Source organism: Anoplopoma fimbria, chromosome 8 (assembly GCF_027596085.1).
Source record: "Anoplopoma fimbria isolate UVic2021 breed Golden Eagle Sablefish chromosome 8, Afim_UVic_2022, whole genome shotgun sequence".
Lineage (NCBI taxonomy): Eukaryota > Metazoa > Chordata > Actinopteri > Perciformes > Anoplopomatidae > Anoplopoma > Anoplopoma fimbria.
The window spans coordinates 21,031,989-21,050,522 of record NC_072456.1 but is presented as its reverse complement, the minus strand read 5'-3'; the positions used below and the strand labels follow the sequence as shown (position 1 = coordinate 21,050,522).

Below are 18,534 nucleotides of genomic sequence, written 5' to 3'. Positions count from 1 at the left end.
CTAAAAGAAAATAAAGAGATATGAGTCACAGACCATGCTGTGATGGGAAATTGTGTTTTGTTCTCTCTGAGACTTCTATTCTTGTCAGATTGTTCATTGATCAATTAGTTAATTTGGTTTATTTCATGGAAAACTGTTTATGGATTATTTTATTACTAAGACTTTTTACATAACATCTTGGTCTGTATTGAACTGTCCATTTTTTGGGATTAAAGAAAAACCCACATCTCTAGATATCTTTAGATGAGAGGTCTTGTTAAAAAAGAATGTTTGGGTGTTGCCGTCTTTTGTTTATGTCAGATTTCTGAATGATTGAAGCAGCACACACACAGTTAGTTAATCATGTTGTTTCTGTCGTTCCAAGCTGTCAAACACTAAACAAGACACAGATTAGTGGATGTCGGAGGCATCCTCACTCTCACGTTTTATTCATGATCTGGTCTTTGACAGGTTTATTACCAGTTACACTGAGTGCTTGTAGCGATGATTCATGCACATTATATATTCCTCTAAAATGATCCTTCAAAATCAGAAAGTAGAAAAATCCGTCCCTGCGTGTTCAATTGACAAAGATAATGTAAACTTAACAGATTTAATAATGTTTGTAACAATTTATAAAATCATTATAACAAAGTGCAGCTCTGCAGAGAAAATATGAGCCTTTGCATAGAAACCAATTTACACCCATAGAAAATATAAGAGATCTGTCCGTGAAGTGCAAACAAATCTCTATAAAAGCAGCAAGTAGATATGCCCTTGCTTCATTAAGTAGTGTATGGTTCTGTCAAAAAGTGAGCAAGCCCGTTTTTTCCTTATTGCTTTGCCATAAAAGAAACAATTAACAGCACACAATACTGAAGCCCCTCTGATCACTGAGAGATCAGCGCAGGATGGTTATCTAAACATATCACAAAAAGATTCCAGCGATTCAAATGAAATCCAAACTGAAAAAACAAATCATTCCAAATGATAAAACTGAAACACATGATATTGTGCATATTGTGATTTAAATGTAACTGGAATTAAGTATTTACAGAATAGTATCAACTCATACCAGGTGTCATGTTTTGTGCAGATAACAAATAGTAAAATATACAGATATAAAAGAAAACTAATCTCTGGCAATCAGAGTTAAAAGGCACTTTGAAAGTATTGTATCTCATTAGCTGACAGTCATTCATTTACTTATAGTGAAGGTCATTGTAACGACAAATGTCAGTCTGTGTAAGAACATGCACTTGGCTTAATTAGATCCTAAAAGCTTGTTTGTAGTCTCCTTACACAGAAAGTAAAAAGGCAGTTTTTTTGGTTTGTTTTCCAAAAAAACATAAATTATGGACATGCTTCCACTGCAGGACAATTTTATGTCCAACTCCTGAGATTTGCAAACAATTCATATGCTTTGTGATAAAAAAGCAACAGTATTTTTCCATTTTTCAGGTACTTTTTTTCCTTTTTGCAATGGCAAAGTGCAAACTTAGTGTTCAGACAATTCAATTAATAAACAAGCTAGGAGCAAAACCACTTGTCTGCACTCTTCTGCTTTGAGGCTTTGACTTAAAAAATTGCACAACTGACCAAGATTTTGAAAATTTTAAAAATCTTTCCTGGGTCTTCATAGACTTCTTCTGTAAATAAATACTTGTTGTCGGACAAAAGTCTCTTATCATATTTCATACCCCTGGTGTTACTAGCAGTGATCTGCATTCCCTAACGTAACAGCATATTTTGGGGGGAAAAAAGGTCAAAATGACAAAAGAACAACAAAAATTAAAGGAAAAGATAACAAAATCACACTATTTCTTAAACTTAACAACTTACTAATTTAAACCTAGCTGAACTAAAAGTACATACCTTACTTGGTTTATATTTGAAAAACACGATAAAACTTGCATAAACATTTGTCTTTCTGTTTCTTCTAAAACTGTTTTCATACTGTTGACAACACCTCACTTAGGCGACATTAGCACGCCTCAAAACATTAACACCTCACACTTAAATAGTACAGAAAACATAAAATACTTGGAGTAATTCCATTCAATCATTGAATTTGCAATCTTATCACTTATTTGTCTCCCTTTAGCCGCCGACTTCATGATGATGCCTCAGTGGGAGTTATCCAGCTTCAGGGAAAGTCGCTTCCATCATAGATTATGGGCCTCTCCATGGTCAGATGGTAGAAGACTTTCTTGGAGATAAACCTGTTGGAAAAGGGTTTTTGATCAAAAGACTGCAATCAGATGAATTGAAACGAGATGCTGAGGAGCCGGTTTAAGACGCTGGGTGTCAGGAGTTCCTTACCGTGAGAAGGAGTTGTCAAAGATGAGCGTGTAGAGGCCGGGGTTTCGGACTTTCAGCTGTCCCTGAATTGTCTCTTTACTGGAATTGCAGCGAGTCAGAGGAATCAGGACCTGAGAGGAGAACAGAAACATGAAGTTAAACTCAATGTACAGATGAAAGATTCTTCCTCTAGTGGTCCAACAAACCTCTCCTTGGTTGCTAAAATAGCTATAAAGCTTTTGTTTTTATGACATTTATGTTAGGTTACACAATTGCTTTTGCGGTTAAGCAAGTATAACATTATTATCATTACCACTGTAGGGGGCGCCCATGTAAGCATGCATAAGGTCAGTCCATTGTGTCCAGTAATAACTTCTGCTTTTGAGTCATCATCAGTTTTAAAATGGCTGCCCTTTCTAACAAATGAAAAGCAATGCCTCCAGCTTCATGATGTACTTTAATTTCAAATTATGTATGAAAATTGCAGTAGGTTATGTGCTTTTGGACTTTTCCTGTGGCAGAAGTACGAGGACTGAGTCTCAATTCACATTTGTCACATTTGTCTTCCACAAGCTCATCTACCTTTGACTGTTCCACATGAGTGTCAGTAGATTCCCTGTAGACCACACTAAAGGAGATGCTCTTAGGTTCTGAGGAAAACATCCAGCTGATGGTTGGCCCGCAGTCACCCACGGCAACAGTTATCACACTGTAACAGCTGGACTTGATAAAAATTTCCCTGGAACCGTCGCCAAACTGAGAAATGTCTTCAATGGTGAGAGGGACAGCCATTCTGCAATGAGAACAAATTCATTTTAGGATTGGTATAAATAAGAGGTGACTCATCACATTAAAGGGTATCTTTGTTATTTTCTCAACCTGGATGCTATTTTCCCATGTTTTTGTGTCTAAGTGACGTATTTTTTAAACTGGTCCAGTATTAAGGGGGAATGCTATAGACGGCAAACGCTAAACAGGCTGCAATGTCGTCACTCCCAGTCCATTTACATCCACTAAAAGTGCTTGTTTTTTGCCACTGACAGACTCAGACTGTTATCATTAGTGTCTGACAACATTATGGAAAACGTTATTATTATATATTGTTATATATCAAGACTTACGTGACTTCTCCTGATTTGAGAAGGTTGATTTCTGAATCCTGAACAGTGGCAACATGCTCTTCAGGGTCATCAGGGGTCATATCTCTTGTTCCTCTGCAAGACACAAGACACAAACAGTAATATTGTGTTTTAAATGCATAAAACTCTTTAATGCTAATGATGATTTAAGGTGGAAAATGGATTTTATCGATGCATTTTGCAGGATTTATCCCATTTTCTTCATCCCCAATACATTATGACGAACATTATTTATGACATTAAGTTCATTCTAAGCAGAACTTATTTCAACTCATCTTCCCCCAGTAATCATTGAGGTAAATCTTTGTACATTGTGTATTTTGGTGGATTAATTCTAGCATGACAGCAACAAGAGAGTAATTCTGCACATAAAGGTGTTGAAAACTTTTCCATACAATTTACAACATAAACGTTACACATGAACGCTTCAGCCTCTCTCTACTACCCTGTCGCTTTCAGTAGCATGAAACTGGCACTTCTTTATTCTTGCAATTTGGTTTTTCGCTTATCAATGAAACTGAGAAGAAATACTTCCCTAATGACTGGTTGCCACCTGGTAAAGGGCAGAAATATGTGTGCTGAGTTCCCTCATGGTGCTACATGTTGGAGATGGAATGGGTTGCTAGGACAATGGGCCTTGATGAGTATCAGAATGGACACTTTTAGACACAATTGTCTATTTTTCATTTCCGCATTATTAATAATACAGAACTAGTTCACTTCCTTAATCCAGCTTCCCACCATGTTGTGAAAACCCGGAAGAAAAGCCTCCAAGCTTGTCTGCTTTTAGGGCAAAACAAGATTTGAAACAGTTGTACATTTATCATAAAATTGTTGTGTTTTATTCCTCCTTGCATTATGTTTTTTGTTTTGTTCGTCTGTTGGTATATACGTACGTCCCAGTCTCATGAACACAATATCTCAGGAAATTTGATGGAGGCAGTCATGTTGGGCAATTGTTTTTATTTAAATGCATCCAGCACCCTACCATACAGACCTTCATCAGTAATTTACTTTTGACTTGAAAGCTCTGATTGCACCCTTATAAATATAGTGTACGTAGTTGTCACTCTTCTTAGAGCTATAATTGATTTAATTTATTTATATATATATATACAGCAGGTAAAATAAGTATTGAACACGTCACCATTTTTCTCAGTAAATATATTTCTAAAGGTGCTATTGACATGAAATTTTCACCAGATTTTGGTAACAACCCAAGTAATCCATACATACAAAGAAAACCAAACAAATAAGTTCAGAAATTAAGTTATGTGTAATAAAATGGAATGACATAGGGGAAAAGTATTGAACACGCTTACTGAAAGTTATTTAACCGTAATGACAGCTTCAAGACGCCTCCTGTATGGAGAAACTAGTCGCATGCATTGCTCAGGTGTGATTTTGGCCCATTCTTCCACACAAACAGTCTTCAAATCTTGAAGGTTCCGTGGGCCTCTTCTATGAACTCTGATCTTTAGTTCTTTCCATAGATTTTCTATTGGATTCAAGTCAGGTGATTGGCTGGGTCATTCTAGCAGCTTTATTTTCTTTCTCTGAAACCAATTGAGAGTTTCCTTGGCTGTGTGTTTGGGATCATTGTCTTGCTGAAATGTCCACCCTCGTTTCATCTTCATCATCCTGGTAGATGGCAGCAGATTTTTATCAAGAATGTCTTGGCACATTTTTCCATTCATCCTTCCTTCAATTATATGAAGTTTGCCAGTGCTGTATGCTGAAAAACAGCCCCACACCATGATGTTCCCACCTCCAAACTTCACTGTTGGTATGGTGTTTTTGGGGTGATGTGCAGTGCCATTTGACCTCCAAACATGGTGTGTATTATGGCATCCAAAGAGTTCAATTTTGGTCTCATCTGACCAGACTATATTCTCCCAGTATTTCACAGGCTTGTCTAAATGTTGTGCAGCAAACTTTAAACGACCTTCAACATGCTTTTTCTTCAGCAATGGAGTCTTGCGTGGTGAGTGTGCATACAGGCCACAGCGGTTCAGTGCATTACTTATTGTTTTCTTTGAAACAATTGTACCTGCTAATTCCAGGTCTTTCTGAAGCTCTCCACAAGTGGTCCTTGGCTCTTGGACAACTCTTCTGATAATTCTTTTCACTCCTCTGTCAGAAGTCTTGCGAGGAGCACCTGGTTGTGGCCGGTTTATGGTGAAATGATGTTCTTTCCACTTCCGGATTATGGCCCCAACAGTGCTCACCGGAACATTCAGAAGTTTAGAAATCCTTCTGTAACCAATGCCATCAGTATGTTTTGCAACAATAAGGTTGCGAAGGTCTTGAGAGAGCTCTTTGCTTTTACCCATCATGAGATGTTTCTTGTGTGACACCTTGGTAATGAGACACCTTTTTATAGGCCATCAGTTGGGACTGAACCAGCTGATATTAATTTGCACTGACAAGGGGCAGGATTGCTTTTCTAATTACTGATAGATTTCAGCTGGTGTCTTGGCTTTCCATGCCTTTTTGCACCTCCCTTTCTTCATGTGTTCAATACTTTTTCCCTGTGTCATTCCATTTTATTACACATAACTTAATTTCTGAACTTATTTGTTTTGTTTTGTTTGTAGGTATGGATTACTTTGGTTGTTACCGACATCTGGTGAAGATTTCATGTCAATAGCACCTTTAGAAATATATTTACTGAGAAAAATGGTGACGTGTTCAATACTTATTTTACCCGCTGTATATATATATTACACTCACATATCTAGAGCTCCTGGAGGCGGTCTGTCTTGTTCTCCCTCTAGGGAGCCACCTGTGGTCTGGGAGACGGTGTCACTGTCGTAGACGCCGTTCACTTCCTCCTCTGTAATTATGTCATAAGCTCCATCTTCAGATCTGTTGCTGGGTTCTGAAACTGGTAGGAACAAGAATTTATAAGTTAAACTATTGGACTACATATACTCATGGTATAGTCTTCTGATTGCACAGTGTGCATAAAACGTATTGCATGTACAGTAGAGAAGAAAAAACATTCTAGAAAAGAGACCTACTGTAACATTATGCAGAGTTACTTTCTTTACGATAAAAATAAAGTAGTTTCTCCTCTGAAGGTAAATGTCACCCTCTTCCCCTTTTGTCTATTAAACAAGAATTCTGCAGCAAAGGTCTCTGTCCTTGTTCCTCAATATAGTGAAGTTAACCTTTTCACTTCTGCTTAAAAGCTCCCAGTTACCTTACAGTACAGGGTGGGAGAAGTACAACAATCAACATTTGTGCCAAGTGTGCATTTAGCATTTAGTAGTTAGCATGTGTTTTTCTCTTCTCAGCTTGCCTCTCACCTGTTACCCTTGGAATGGGTTTATACGGGGCCGGTTCTGGTGGTGGCTGAGGTCCAGCTCCAGGTGGAGGAGGCTGAACGTCTGAGGGACTCAGCTCTGCCTCTGTGAACCTCTCCACCACCACGCTGTGCTGAGTGTAACAGTCCCTGCAGCAGCGCTCCTTCTTCCCACTGTGCTTGGTCATCACAAAGTTGTTGCTGCAGTAGTAGCAGAAGATGCGACCACAAAGCCTAAAAATATAAAATGTAGGAGGGGGGTTTCATCCATATTAGGCCGATAATGTTGTTACTAAAACTTTTTTATACTGTATGTAGTCTGAAAATCAAACAGAGTGTCCCCGTCATCCATGGAAAGCCCACCTGCAGTGATGTCTGCGCAGCCACCAGGTGAACTGGCCCTGGCAGCCGAGGCAGTTCGTGGCATCCTTATCGACCAACCACCAGCGTTCCTCTGCTCGTAGTCTCTGCTCAAACTCCAGAGCGTCTGACTTCTGCCAAAGAGCATCTTTGTCCCTGATGTAATGCACGAAAAAGACAAATGCATTCAAGTTTCGAGTCATTCAGTGCTGTCTCAACAAATCTTGGCCCCGGGATCAAAGATATGTTTAATAATGTTGTTTTCACATGGATGAATTAAAGTTAACTTTACTACGAGGAACTTCCATTCTGTGCCGATTTGGTGTTCTGTGTGGACACAAGTGGTTGTGTTTCAGAGCACCAGAGTCCTTTTAGTGTGACAGTCTGCCCCGCTCAGTCCTGGTTCTGGTTGTCCCGTGCCTCTCTTCCCTTCAGCAGGCCCAGAAATAAACCATGGGCCTCCCGCTGGAGACTGAGCTGGAGGAGTTTCTGGTGAACCTACATGTTTTTGTCTCATTTTGCCTCAATCGGACCTGAGGGCACCAGTGGCAGCACTAAGAATAACTTTATCAACCATTCTTCTCGCTGGTGGTTTCATTTATTTATGTATGTCACATCAGTATTACCTTGAGACTGTTACACAACCAGTTTGCTCGTAGTACAGTAATTAATTGTGTTCTGTTGGAATATTTAATGCTCATATGTCAAATCTGCTCAGAGGCAGATGGTAGCTAGCTGTAAAATAAACTTCATTAACCGTGTGATGTCTTTATGATCTTTGAAGACTGAACAAACTGATCATGTCATGTCCTTGTAATTAACTGTAATTTTATACTGCCATGTTGGATATACTTGACACCGGGAGTAGACTCATTACCCCAAATGATGCAGCTGAGAAGAACAATGAAGGCTTATATAATACAAAAGAAGAAAAGACTGAAATTATGTGGGCACAACCTCAAAGGAGTTGACTGAATCATTGTATATGTGTTTCATCATTACAGATTATGAAACATGCCTTTTGAGGAAATAGTAGTTCCTGAATCCAGGGCTGTCTTTCTATTTAGTTCTCTACTAAACTTCACCTGTCATGTTGGCCTCTTAGCATCACCTGCTCTCTTCTCTGTTCTCACACGTTCCCCAGCGGGTCTAATAAAAGAGCCGGCACCAACCATAACATCAAAAGGTGGAAGACATCTAACAAGAACATTCACTTTAACCTTTTCTTCAGAAAGAAACTCTACACCCTTGACGCTGCTGACAGCTCTAATAAAGAAAGGTCATACCTTATAAGCTCGATGAGCCGCTCTTCGAGGTTGACCTTGGTTCTGTTGAGGTCATCGATCTCTGCAGACATCTTCAGGCACTGGCTTTGTTTGTCAGCTTCTTCTATGTCAAGTTTCTGCTTCAAATCCTCGCAGACCTTTTGCAGAGCCGAGTGGGCTTCTTCAGCACTAAAGAGAAGTAAGTGCAAGAATAATGAGTCAGTCACTCTTTTCATTCATCAGGATGATATTTACAGGTATCACTGGTCAAAAACGCACCTGGTTACTGCATTTCTCAGTTGCTGAATCTCGCTCTCACTCTCACAAATGGATGTTTCTGTCTTTGAGATGAGAGCATCTTTCTCACCAGTTAGCTGCAGGTACTTCTCATTAACAGCCTTTATTAGACAGAATAAGAATAATGCATGAAAATACACATTAGTAAAATCATTTTTGAAAAAAAAAAATCAATAATTTAAACAATTGTTCCATGTTTGTTCTGACATTGGTCTCAGTTCTGTTGAACACACTTTAAGTATTTTACTATTTCTGCTGATGCGTCATGAACTGGGAACTTGAGTGGTTCTCAACCTTTTCAAATTGTGACCCCCATAAATAATTGGTGTGTTGACGCCTAGGCGTTTGCAAATGTTCTCCAGGTACTGTGGCTTTTTGATGCGTTCTGTGACTTTTTTCTCTCCCCCTGACCCGCTGGAAATCCCCCGTCCGAAACTCATGTGCAAGATCACTTTGACTCTCACAAATACACTTCATAAAATCTATTCTGAGGCAAATTATATCACTGGTATAGGTGATTGAATGTTAAAAAACATTTCCCCAGGTTTAGAACCTCAGCATTAGAGGACATGTAGAAACATGTAATTCAGTAAAATCCAATACCATCCCTATCCATCCATAAACACATCAAACCAGAGGGTACGGATTATGATTTAAAAGTTATTTAATTGAGCTATCAATTTGATGAGGACAATTACATTGCAGTGATTGTAATACCTTCTGCAATCAAAGAAAACAACTGAAGCAATCAAGGTCTCACATTATAAAAAACAGAGACCTGAGAATCACCCACTGTTAATGAGTACTAAACAAACAACCCTCTTGTTATTATGTCCCCTGTGGTGTGTCGCTTCTTTTTCTCTGCAATTCCACTAATGATAAAGGTGCTGTTGTGACTATGTATAGGGTGTTGCACTTTTGACTTCAATCTATCTATAGTCTTCTCTAAATCACATATGGTTTTCCTAAGACTTCTTTTTTATAAAACACAATTATCTCTCTCTCCAAAGATTATAGAACACATTCTTCCAGCAGCACGTATTTACTTATTATGTATCATCGATCACTGTATTTGATAATTGAAAGAAACAGACCTCTAGTTCAGACACTTTGGCCCGCAAGCTGGACACATTCTTCGACTCCTCCTGCAGCTGGGCTTTCATCTTGTCCAGCTGCTCATTTACACTCTGAAATATGAGATATAAGTTAAAAAACAGGGAAAACAGGAAGAGTCAACAGGAAGAGTCCACAGCCATGCTAGCGGCTCTGTGAGGCTGTAAAGGCAAAGCGGTGCTTTGAGCTAAATGCTAATATGCTACAATGATGGTGCTGCTAATCAAATAAACTGTTTTTCCACAATACGATGGCATGCTTATATTTGATCATTTACACTATACTTAAAGCTGAGGCTAATGGAAATTAATTGGATTTTGCTGGTCATAAACCAAAGTATAAGTTAAGACTTGGGCAAATCAAAATTTTGGCCTGATGATGAAGTTATTCCAATTTTTCCTGAGAAAATATATTTTGCCAAACTGGCATCCAACAGTTGTTGAGACAACTCAATCAGAACCAACAATGTCAACTTCATAGTTTCACCAGAACTGCCAACTGCTATGGATCAGAGTTAAATTGCAATCGGTATCTGAATGTGTTACCTGGAGAGGGGAAATTCATGTTAAGGCCAGGTGTAAATGCATGCATGGTATTAGAATGTGATCCAAATCAGTCAGACCACATATGGAGCTCGTCAAGCTGGCATTGAGATCCGATCTTAGCCAGGTTTGAATGCAATCCGTATAGTGTTACCAAGTTCTTGCCCAGCAAATTGAAAGGACACTTCTTTCTGTTGGATTAAACAAGCTAATGAAAAGCTACAATGAGTAGCATTGGCTAGCAAGACCCTTAATTTGCATTGAGATATAAACGATGCATTTGATGATTAACAGGTTCTGACTGACTCACCTTCATCTGGACCTGATGATTCATGCTCTCCGAGCTCATTTGGAACTTGGTGGCCTCCACCTCCTCTCGGTTAGAGTCCTTGACGCTCTGCATTTGGTTCCTGGTCTTGTTCAGCTGCTCCTGGAGCGCCATGATGGTCTCTGGGAGTTTCACCTTCTCTGTCAGCTCTTCTTTTAGTTTGGTGTTCTCCAGCTGTAGTTCTGACAGGCTCTCTTCCAGTCGCTCCACCTCTGTCTTCAGTTCTTCAATCCTGGCGGCATCCCCTGCCCAATGCTCTGTAACCTCCTCCTTTTCTGCACTTAGCTTACAGATTGTCATCCCAAGCTCCGCCATCTCTGTGTTTGCCCTGTGTAGACCGTCACGTGTCTCGCTGTTCTCTGATGCTAGCTTGCGATTTTCTGCCTTGAGGTTGGACAGCTCTTCTCGGATGGCAGCCGAAGAGATGGACAACTCGGCATGGGCGGCTACTTCACTATCACGCTGTTCAATCAGAGCCTCCTCTTTCTTTTTGCACTCCATAAGCTCCGCTACATGCCTTTGATTCAGCGCCTCTGTCTGGGCTTTAAGATGCTCCGTCAGAGTCCTGAGCTCATCTCTTTGGGCCTCCGTCACCTCCAGCTGCGCTTGTGATTTTATCCTTTCCTCCTCAGACCTCTGTGCCCGCACCCTGAGGTCCAGGATCTCTGCCTGGAGCCTTGACACTTCTTTCATGCACACCTCCAATTGGCCTTCAAGTTTGCCTGTCACTTCCTGGTTCTCTTTGGATTGGACTGCGCTCCTCTCCAGCTGAGATTTCTCCATCGCCCGCTTGTCAGAGGTAACTCTTTCAATCAACTCTGTCTGTTTAGCGCAAGTTGCCTCTGCATCAGCTTTAGCAATCTCAAGCTCCTTCTCCCTGGCCTCTAGAGATGTTAGGCTGGACAGCAGCTCAACAAGGTTCTTCTCTTTACCCTCTAGCTGGGCCTCTTTGGCTTGAAGCTGTTCTTGAAGTCTTGCTTCGTTCTTGCGTGACGATCCTAAGTTCTTCTCCAAATCTCCAATCTGCCCGTTAACACTTCTCAGGTCGGCTTGCATGCGGTTAAGAGCTGCTTTCACAGTTTCCTGCTCCTCTCTCACACTCTGGTTCTCATGCTCCAGCCGCTTTGACGTGGTCTCAGAGAGCTTTAAGGCCATCGTGGCTCGCTGCAGACTCTCATCCAGCTTGCGGTTCTCCTCACGCAAGCACTTCTCTTTTTCATCCACTGTCATCTTGGTGTCATCCAGCTGGCCGCGAAGCTGTTTCTCAGAAGCTCTTAGAGCAGCTAATTCGGCTTCAAGCGCTGTTCGGTTTTCCGCCATCTCCTTCTTCAGCTCCTCGTTTCTCTTCGCCGTGGTCATCAGTTTCTTATTTAATTCCATTAGATTGCCGCACTGCGTCTTGTATTCTTCTGTCTTCATGACTTGTTCTTTGACGTTACCCTCCAGCTCAACAATGTTAGTGGTCAGTTTGTCCCTCTCTTTGATCAGGCTTTGGTTTTTGGCTTCTAGCTGCTGTAGTGTCTTGCAGCTGGAGGTAAACTCTGCCTCTTTCCTCTTTAGCTGCTCCTTAAGGGCAGTGACGTCTGCTTCTAAAGACTCTTTTAAACCACTAGCATTCTTCTGCATTTCATCTTTATCTTTGTGTGCCTTCATCTTCACCTCCTGCACATCTTTCTCCTTCTCCTCTAGAGATCTTTGAAGGTCCTGCAGTTGCATCTGGAGGTTGCTCGCCTCCTTCTCTCTCACTGTCAGGTCCCCCTGCAGCTTATCAATGGCTCCGCACTGTTTCTCCACTTTCGCCTCCAACTTGGTCTTCTCCTCAGACACGGATGTAACTAAAGCTCCGAGTTTTGTTTCAGCTTGCTTTGCAGCTGCATCCTTGATTCTCAGCTCATCCTCTAGCCTTTCTGCCAGTCTCTTCTTCTCCTCTACCTCAGCTACAGCTTCCATCTTTCCTCTATCTGCCTCTTTTAATCTGTCCAGCAACTCGTGTATCTTCTGAGCTGAATCAAAGTAGCTGGTTGCCTGCTGGCCCTTCTCATTCAGAACCCCATCCAACTTGGCCATGAGCTCTATGTTCTTCCCCTCAGCAGCTGCCAACTTTTCCTGGAGCAGTTGTTGTTCAGCCTCCTTGGCTTTTTCCCCAATCCTGAGTGCATCCACCTCTCTGGACAGGGCCTCTTCTCTTCCCTGCAGAGCTTTGAGATCTCCCTGCAAGCCTTGTTGCTCCTCTTGGGCGGTAAGGGACACATCCAGCTGACTCTGGAGTTGCACGACTACACCCCTGAGCTCATCGGCCTCCTCACCCAGCTGCCGCACCTTATCTAGGAGCTCTCGCTGCTTCAGCTCTGACTGGTCTAGCTCAAGGCGAAGATCTTCAACTGTGCTGACATCCTCGTTGCAGACAGGCAGAGACTCGTTCAGGTCATTGAGCAGACCTTGACCAAAGTCAGGGCTGGAGGGGAACTCATGTGCTTGCTAGATGGTTGCAATGAAAACCAGAGGAGAAGGGAAGGAAGGGAGGAAGAGTGATGAATATCATGCAATCATTTTACTATTATGATAAAATGATTGCTTGTTATCGTGTGTTACCTGGGAGTAGGTGCTGGCCAGACTGTTAATACTGGAACTGCGACTTGGTGCTTTCCACATGTGGCCAGGAGAGTTGGCACTTCCCAGTGTTCTCCTGTTGATCAGAAAAGAAAACTGATACTGTACTCCAAAGTAGGTGCAAAAGACTAGCTGTATTTAGACACAAATCTTTCTGTAATACTTTCAGTGATAATTTAGTAGCATTTATCTAGTCTACATTTTTCATGATTCGCTTTGTTGGTTACCTTGCAAAGGTGGGCCAGGAAGCATCAAGATCATGACCCCGGGAGGCCACATCAAACTGGATCTCATTGAGTTCATACAGGTGATTGATTATGTCAACACTAAGGTGGGGCTTCAAGAAAGGGCTTCTTGCATAGTACCAGTCACTGCGGGAAAAGATATGAGGAAGAGGTCAGCTGTGGCGTAGTGGAGAGCAAGGTAGTTCTCCAATCAGAGGGTCAGTGGTTCAATACCCGGCTTCGGCAGTCGATGTGTCCTTGGGCAAGACACTTAACCCCAAATTGCTCCCGAAGGTGTGGACTGGATGTTGCATGAATGTTAGTTAGAGTCTGATGGTGGCGCCTTGTATGGTAGCCTGTCATCAGTGTGTGAATGGGTGAATGATATGTAATATACTGCTGATTGTAAGTCGCTTTGGATAAAAGCATCTGCTAAATGACTGTAATGTAATGTAAAGAGGTCACATTAGAACATGGCGTGACAACATCAAACAATAATGGTGGCTAAAAAAGTTTTATCCATATTTTGACACTCATAAGAAGAAATTGACATCTAAACCAGGTGTCAATAATGTCTATGTCACCACATGACAACTGTATACCTCCTTAAAATAAAGACTTTCCCTTGTAATTCTTTATTTCTTTGTTTCTTACAAACCACTGTAGTGCTCTACACTCACCCATTTTGACCTTGGGGAAATCAATCAAAACGGAAACTCAATTGTTTTTTGTTAGACTGCACTTCATATTTAACTACAGCTGATGCTAATGACTGCTACTTTAACAAAGAGGGAAAATGGTGAAGTAAAACAGAACAACATTCAGTTCAGTGTAAATAAGGAAATCAAATGACTGTAATTTCTGTGAAAGTGTTTCCTTGTGATTGAAAAACATACACAGTTTAATTTTTCTATTCAGTTTACTTGCACTTCAACAAAAGCCCATCATTTTTCATATCTACATGACAAAAAAACATTGAAAAAGAGACTTGTTGTGCTCTGAAAGTTTTACCTGGTGACTCTCTGGTTCATCAGGCACTGCTGCAGGGTGTCAGCCAGTCGCTGATGTACGAGGGAGTATCGGATGAACGCTCGTCCTTTCCCCATAGATGTCTTCAGCTATCAAGGCAAAAGAAGACATTGTTTTATTCAGAGCCTTTAGTCAGTGTTTACTTCATACTCAAACTGCAGGGACATCAAAAACTAGAAAGTGAATGATAATTGGCATCTGTTCAAGATGTAACGCTTGCAGGCTATTTTAAATTCAACAATTTTTATTGCATCTTTTGTAAATGTAATAGACGTACAAGAGCACAGATAGTTAGGTTATTTTGTTTATTACCTTATCTATGCTCTTTTCAAAGCAACAAGACTCCATTGAGAAAAACAGAATGGATAACTTTCACTTTCACTTCAATTCCTCTTTAGAAAATATTCTAAATATAACATACTTTAACTGGTATTCATTTACTTTAGTTGGGCCTTTCTTGTAGGTGGCTAAAATACATTTCCCTGCTGCCCCAGACCAAAGCAGTATAAAGATCTGCTCCCATGCTAGTACTCTGTTTTTCCATACTGGGGGCGTGCCATCCACTGCCTACTATAGGTTTTATGCTATCTATGGATGAGTCTTAAACAACCGAACTTCAAATAATCCAAACTATCCTTTTAACTTGTGTCATGTACTATAAGAGATGAGAGAGAAAATGGAGTAAAAACCCTTTTGAGACATTGTGAGTCGAGGGAAAAACATCCTAATAGTTTAATGAGTTAATGATCAGTATGTAAGCAGTGCTATATTAGCAGAGTCATTGTTAACAACAAACAAATCTTCATACCTCAGTGATGGATTTGACAAAGCGGATCCCATCATTGGCTCCTTTGATTTTAGCCAGACACTCAGTGAAGTATTCCCAATAATCCTTTTTTGTACCAAGAAATGTGGTCTTCTCCTTCTGGTCAAACTGAAAGATGGATAGATTTATGATACAGTTGGAACAGAAAACTGTTGAATATGGATTATTTTTGAGACACGTCATTAATCATCTATTTATTCACATCTCCCTTGAGTATTTGGGATTCACTGGGTCAGGTGTGACAATATAAGATAAATCACACCTGCAGCAGGTACTCCAGTTTGTAGGAGAACTTGTGCAGGTTGGTACTGTCATCTGTGATTGGCTCCCCACTTTCCTTGTACTCCTTTGCAAGCTCTGCAACAGCCTCTGAAATTCACATGGTTCAAAAATTAAAAAAGATCAAGGACTATAATAATGGCACAGGGTTCATACAAACAGGCGACATGTCGACTTACCTAAACACATAAATGACAAAAGACACATGCTTCTTACAGATACTTAAATAATATATAACAATATTTGTTCAGGCTAAAAAGAAAGGAAGAGCAAGTCTTCAGTCAGAAAATATATTGGGGACGAAGCATCAAAGTGAAAAAAGGCAGAACAAAATAAAAAGATATTTAAAAATGACATTGTCGATATATTTTCACCTCTTGCTGCATTCTGGTTACACACTCACACCCATACACTCCTGGTGTCTAAATCTTAAATCTTTTTTTTTTTTTCCATTTCTATCCTCTTAAAGCACAGCTAGTCTGTAAATCAACAACTTGCCTCGTATCCATCGCAAAAACTGGAAGGAAACCCGTGATGGGTGAATCCTCAGTACGTACTCTCTGTCTTGCTGCATGCTGACAGAGGCTTCAACCACACCCTTTCTACAGGGACATGAGGTCAGGTGCACGTTTTCCCAAATTATTTGATAACCAGGAAAGGTCAGATAGGTCCAGGTGAAAAGATTGTACTTAGACTTGAAGCTGAGACTCAGGTCATGACATCACATCGTGTCTCTTCTTTCTCCTCTGTTCAGTAACACCATGTCAGCCAAAAACTGCCTGCAGCCAATCTAATCAAACACATTCACACGAACAGGCGCACACGCATAAAGCTGGCGTACCATGCAGATCTCGGATAATCCTCTGGAGTTGGCTCTCCCCGACTGTAGCCCCAGCAGCCATGGCCCCACCGCTCTCTCCCTGGCAACCAGGGGTCACAGGGTCACATCCAGTCTGCTGAGTCAGAGAATCAGAAGCAGTCAGGAACAAAAGATGGACTTGAATGCTCCAACATACTGTACTCTCTCGTGGCACACTTGATACACAGAAATGAGAGCTCTCATGATGGGTACATTGCATCTGATAGTGTTTGATTTTTATAATAAATGTCACTTTACAGATACTGATCTTCTGACTTCCAACACTAGTCCTCTGTTTTATTTTACATCTGTCAAAGTACGCATTTTTGTTTTTATAACATTCAATGACACACCCCAGAAAAACTAAAAGCGTAATTACATTCTAATATACATGGAACATTAATATTTATGGAGGAAATATGAACAGGGATGCAAATTCCAGGGTTACTGAAGAACACTTATCCCAAAGGAGGGTTTTTGCACAACAACTTGATCACTGTAAGAACAACGAGAGAGTCGAGTGTCCTGCGTCCTGATGAACTTTGGAACAGTGAGGACACTGTCTTTGTTTGATCCATGAAGTCTGTGGGTTTGTCACACATAGCTAAACCCAGACTGTGTCAATGCTTTCAAATAAATGTCACTATAGGTTTATTAGATTACTGAAAAACCTAACATTCACAGAGGAAGTTCTTATTGTAGGAATTTTTGGTAACTGGATAGTTTGTAGTAGCTATTGTTATGGTGTCATCCTCCTGTAAACTCCTGTTAGTAAGCTAGGAGGGAGTAAACTGCCACTACCATTATTATTATTAGTCACATGTCTATTACTATTACCTGTACCATTACGCATATTAGCTTTGCTTCCACCCTGAAGGCCTTTTTGCTTTCTCGCTTTGCAGGTTTCCATGAATCGTTGCGATACCTGGACCGTAGTCGTGCCGCCTGCTGTGACCCGGCTGACACCCACTGCTACTTCCATTATTATTACTAGTCACATTAATATTACTATTCCCTATTTCATAATTATAATATTACTATAGTCATTGCTGCTGTTATATATTTTTTCCTTCGTTAATCTGCTTACCACTCTTATTATATGAATCATTCATGTCATATACATTGAATGTAGTGTTGTATCTCTGTTATGCTGTTCATTCTGTACACATGACATCTATTGCATTCTGTCCATCCTGGGAGAAGGATCCCTCCTCTGTCGCTCTCCCATAGGTTTCTTCTTTTTTTCTCCCTGTTAAAGGAGTTTTTTTTAGGGGAGTTTTTCCTGTGAATGTGAGGGTTATGGGACAGAGGATGTCCCATGTGTACAGACTGTAAAAGCCCTCTGAGGCACATTTGTAATTTGTGATTCTGGGCTATACAAAATAAACTGAATTGAATTAAACAAAGCATGAAAAAATGTTGTAAGCCATCTGACTGTAACGTTATAAAAGTGGTTTTACTGTGGCAATGTTTTTAAAGTTACAGGCACAAACCACATTTTATACACAAGCATGAACAGAGTAATAACCCTAACACACTGTTGCTAACTAGGTTAAGTTGGGTTTCAACAGTTTGAAAACAGTGTTACAAACCTAACTATGAGCTCCTACAGCTCTAGTATTGTTATCTAACATGGAGGAACGACGGACAAGAATACATAGCTGACTACTTAGCATTTACAGAAGGTTGTTGTTAAGTTAACGCATATTTAACTAGTGAACCTTTCACAAGACATTTTTTAAACAAACGTGACATCAACAACAAACGATTCATACAGACTATTGCTTATATTTGCAGGTGAAAGAATAAGAAAAATACAAATAACTTTGACGTACTTTCACAGATATGACAAAAGTCCATAACAAACCAGATATGCTATGTGAGCAGACAGTCTGCTGAAAGGGTCGTGAGCGACATCGCGCCGTCCAATCACAGAGCGACATGTAGCCATCGGACCAATGACAGGACGTTGGTAGGCGGGACCCCAAAGCTGCATAGTTTGGTTGTCGTAACAGAGTAAACAGAGCTGTCATGTGATCTCAATGACATTCATAAATGCGTGTCCCACTTCTCTAG

General features: G+C 40.6%; 1 protein-coding gene across 2 annotated transcripts; it reads right to left on the bottom strand.

The window, feature by feature from the left end:
- Positions 1-396: 396 nt before the first annotated feature.
- fyco1a (FYVE and coiled-coil domain autophagy adaptor 1a) lies at positions 397-18,337 on the bottom strand. Of its 2 annotated transcripts, none has more exons than XM_054602607.1 (18): positions 18,294-18,337; positions 16,441-16,555; positions 15,583-15,689; positions 15,303-15,428; positions 14,477-14,583; positions 13,469-13,612; positions 13,224-13,317; positions 10,614-13,109; positions 9,743-9,835; positions 8,631-8,749; positions 8,373-8,540; positions 7,090-7,242; positions 6,731-6,960; positions 6,153-6,306; positions 3,402-3,494; positions 2,863-3,073; positions 2,302-2,411; positions 397-2,201 (listed from the first exon to the last, which is right to left on the bottom strand). In XM_054602607.1, the coding sequence occupies exons 2-18, from the start codon at positions 16,499-16,501 to the stop codon at positions 2,126-2,128; spliced, it is 4,542 nt and encodes a 1,513-aa protein (XP_054458582.1). In that variant the 5' UTR covers positions 16,502-16,555; positions 18,294-18,337; the 3' UTR covers positions 397-2,125. The 2 variants fall into 2 exon arrangements, with proteins under 2 accessions (XP_054458582.1, XP_054458583.1); XM_054602608.1 differs by having other exon boundaries at positions 16,441-16,552; positions 18,294-18,336.
- Positions 18,338-18,534: the final 197 nt, after the last annotated feature.

Bases quoted from the DNA above. Each gene is read 5' to 3' on its own strand.
- fyco1a (XM_054602607.1), bottom strand. From the start codon at position 16,501: ATGGCTGCTGGGGCTACAGTCGGGGAGAGCCAACTCCAGAGGATTATC. The intron at 13,110-13,223 runs GTAACACACGAT...GCAACCATCTAG, and splicing joins TGGCCAGCACCTACTCCCAG to CAAGCACATGAGTTCCCCTC. The intron at 6,307-6,730 runs GTGAGAGGCAAG...TGTTCCTACCAG, and splicing joins ACCCATTCCAAGGGTAACAG to TTTCAGAACCCAGCAACAGA.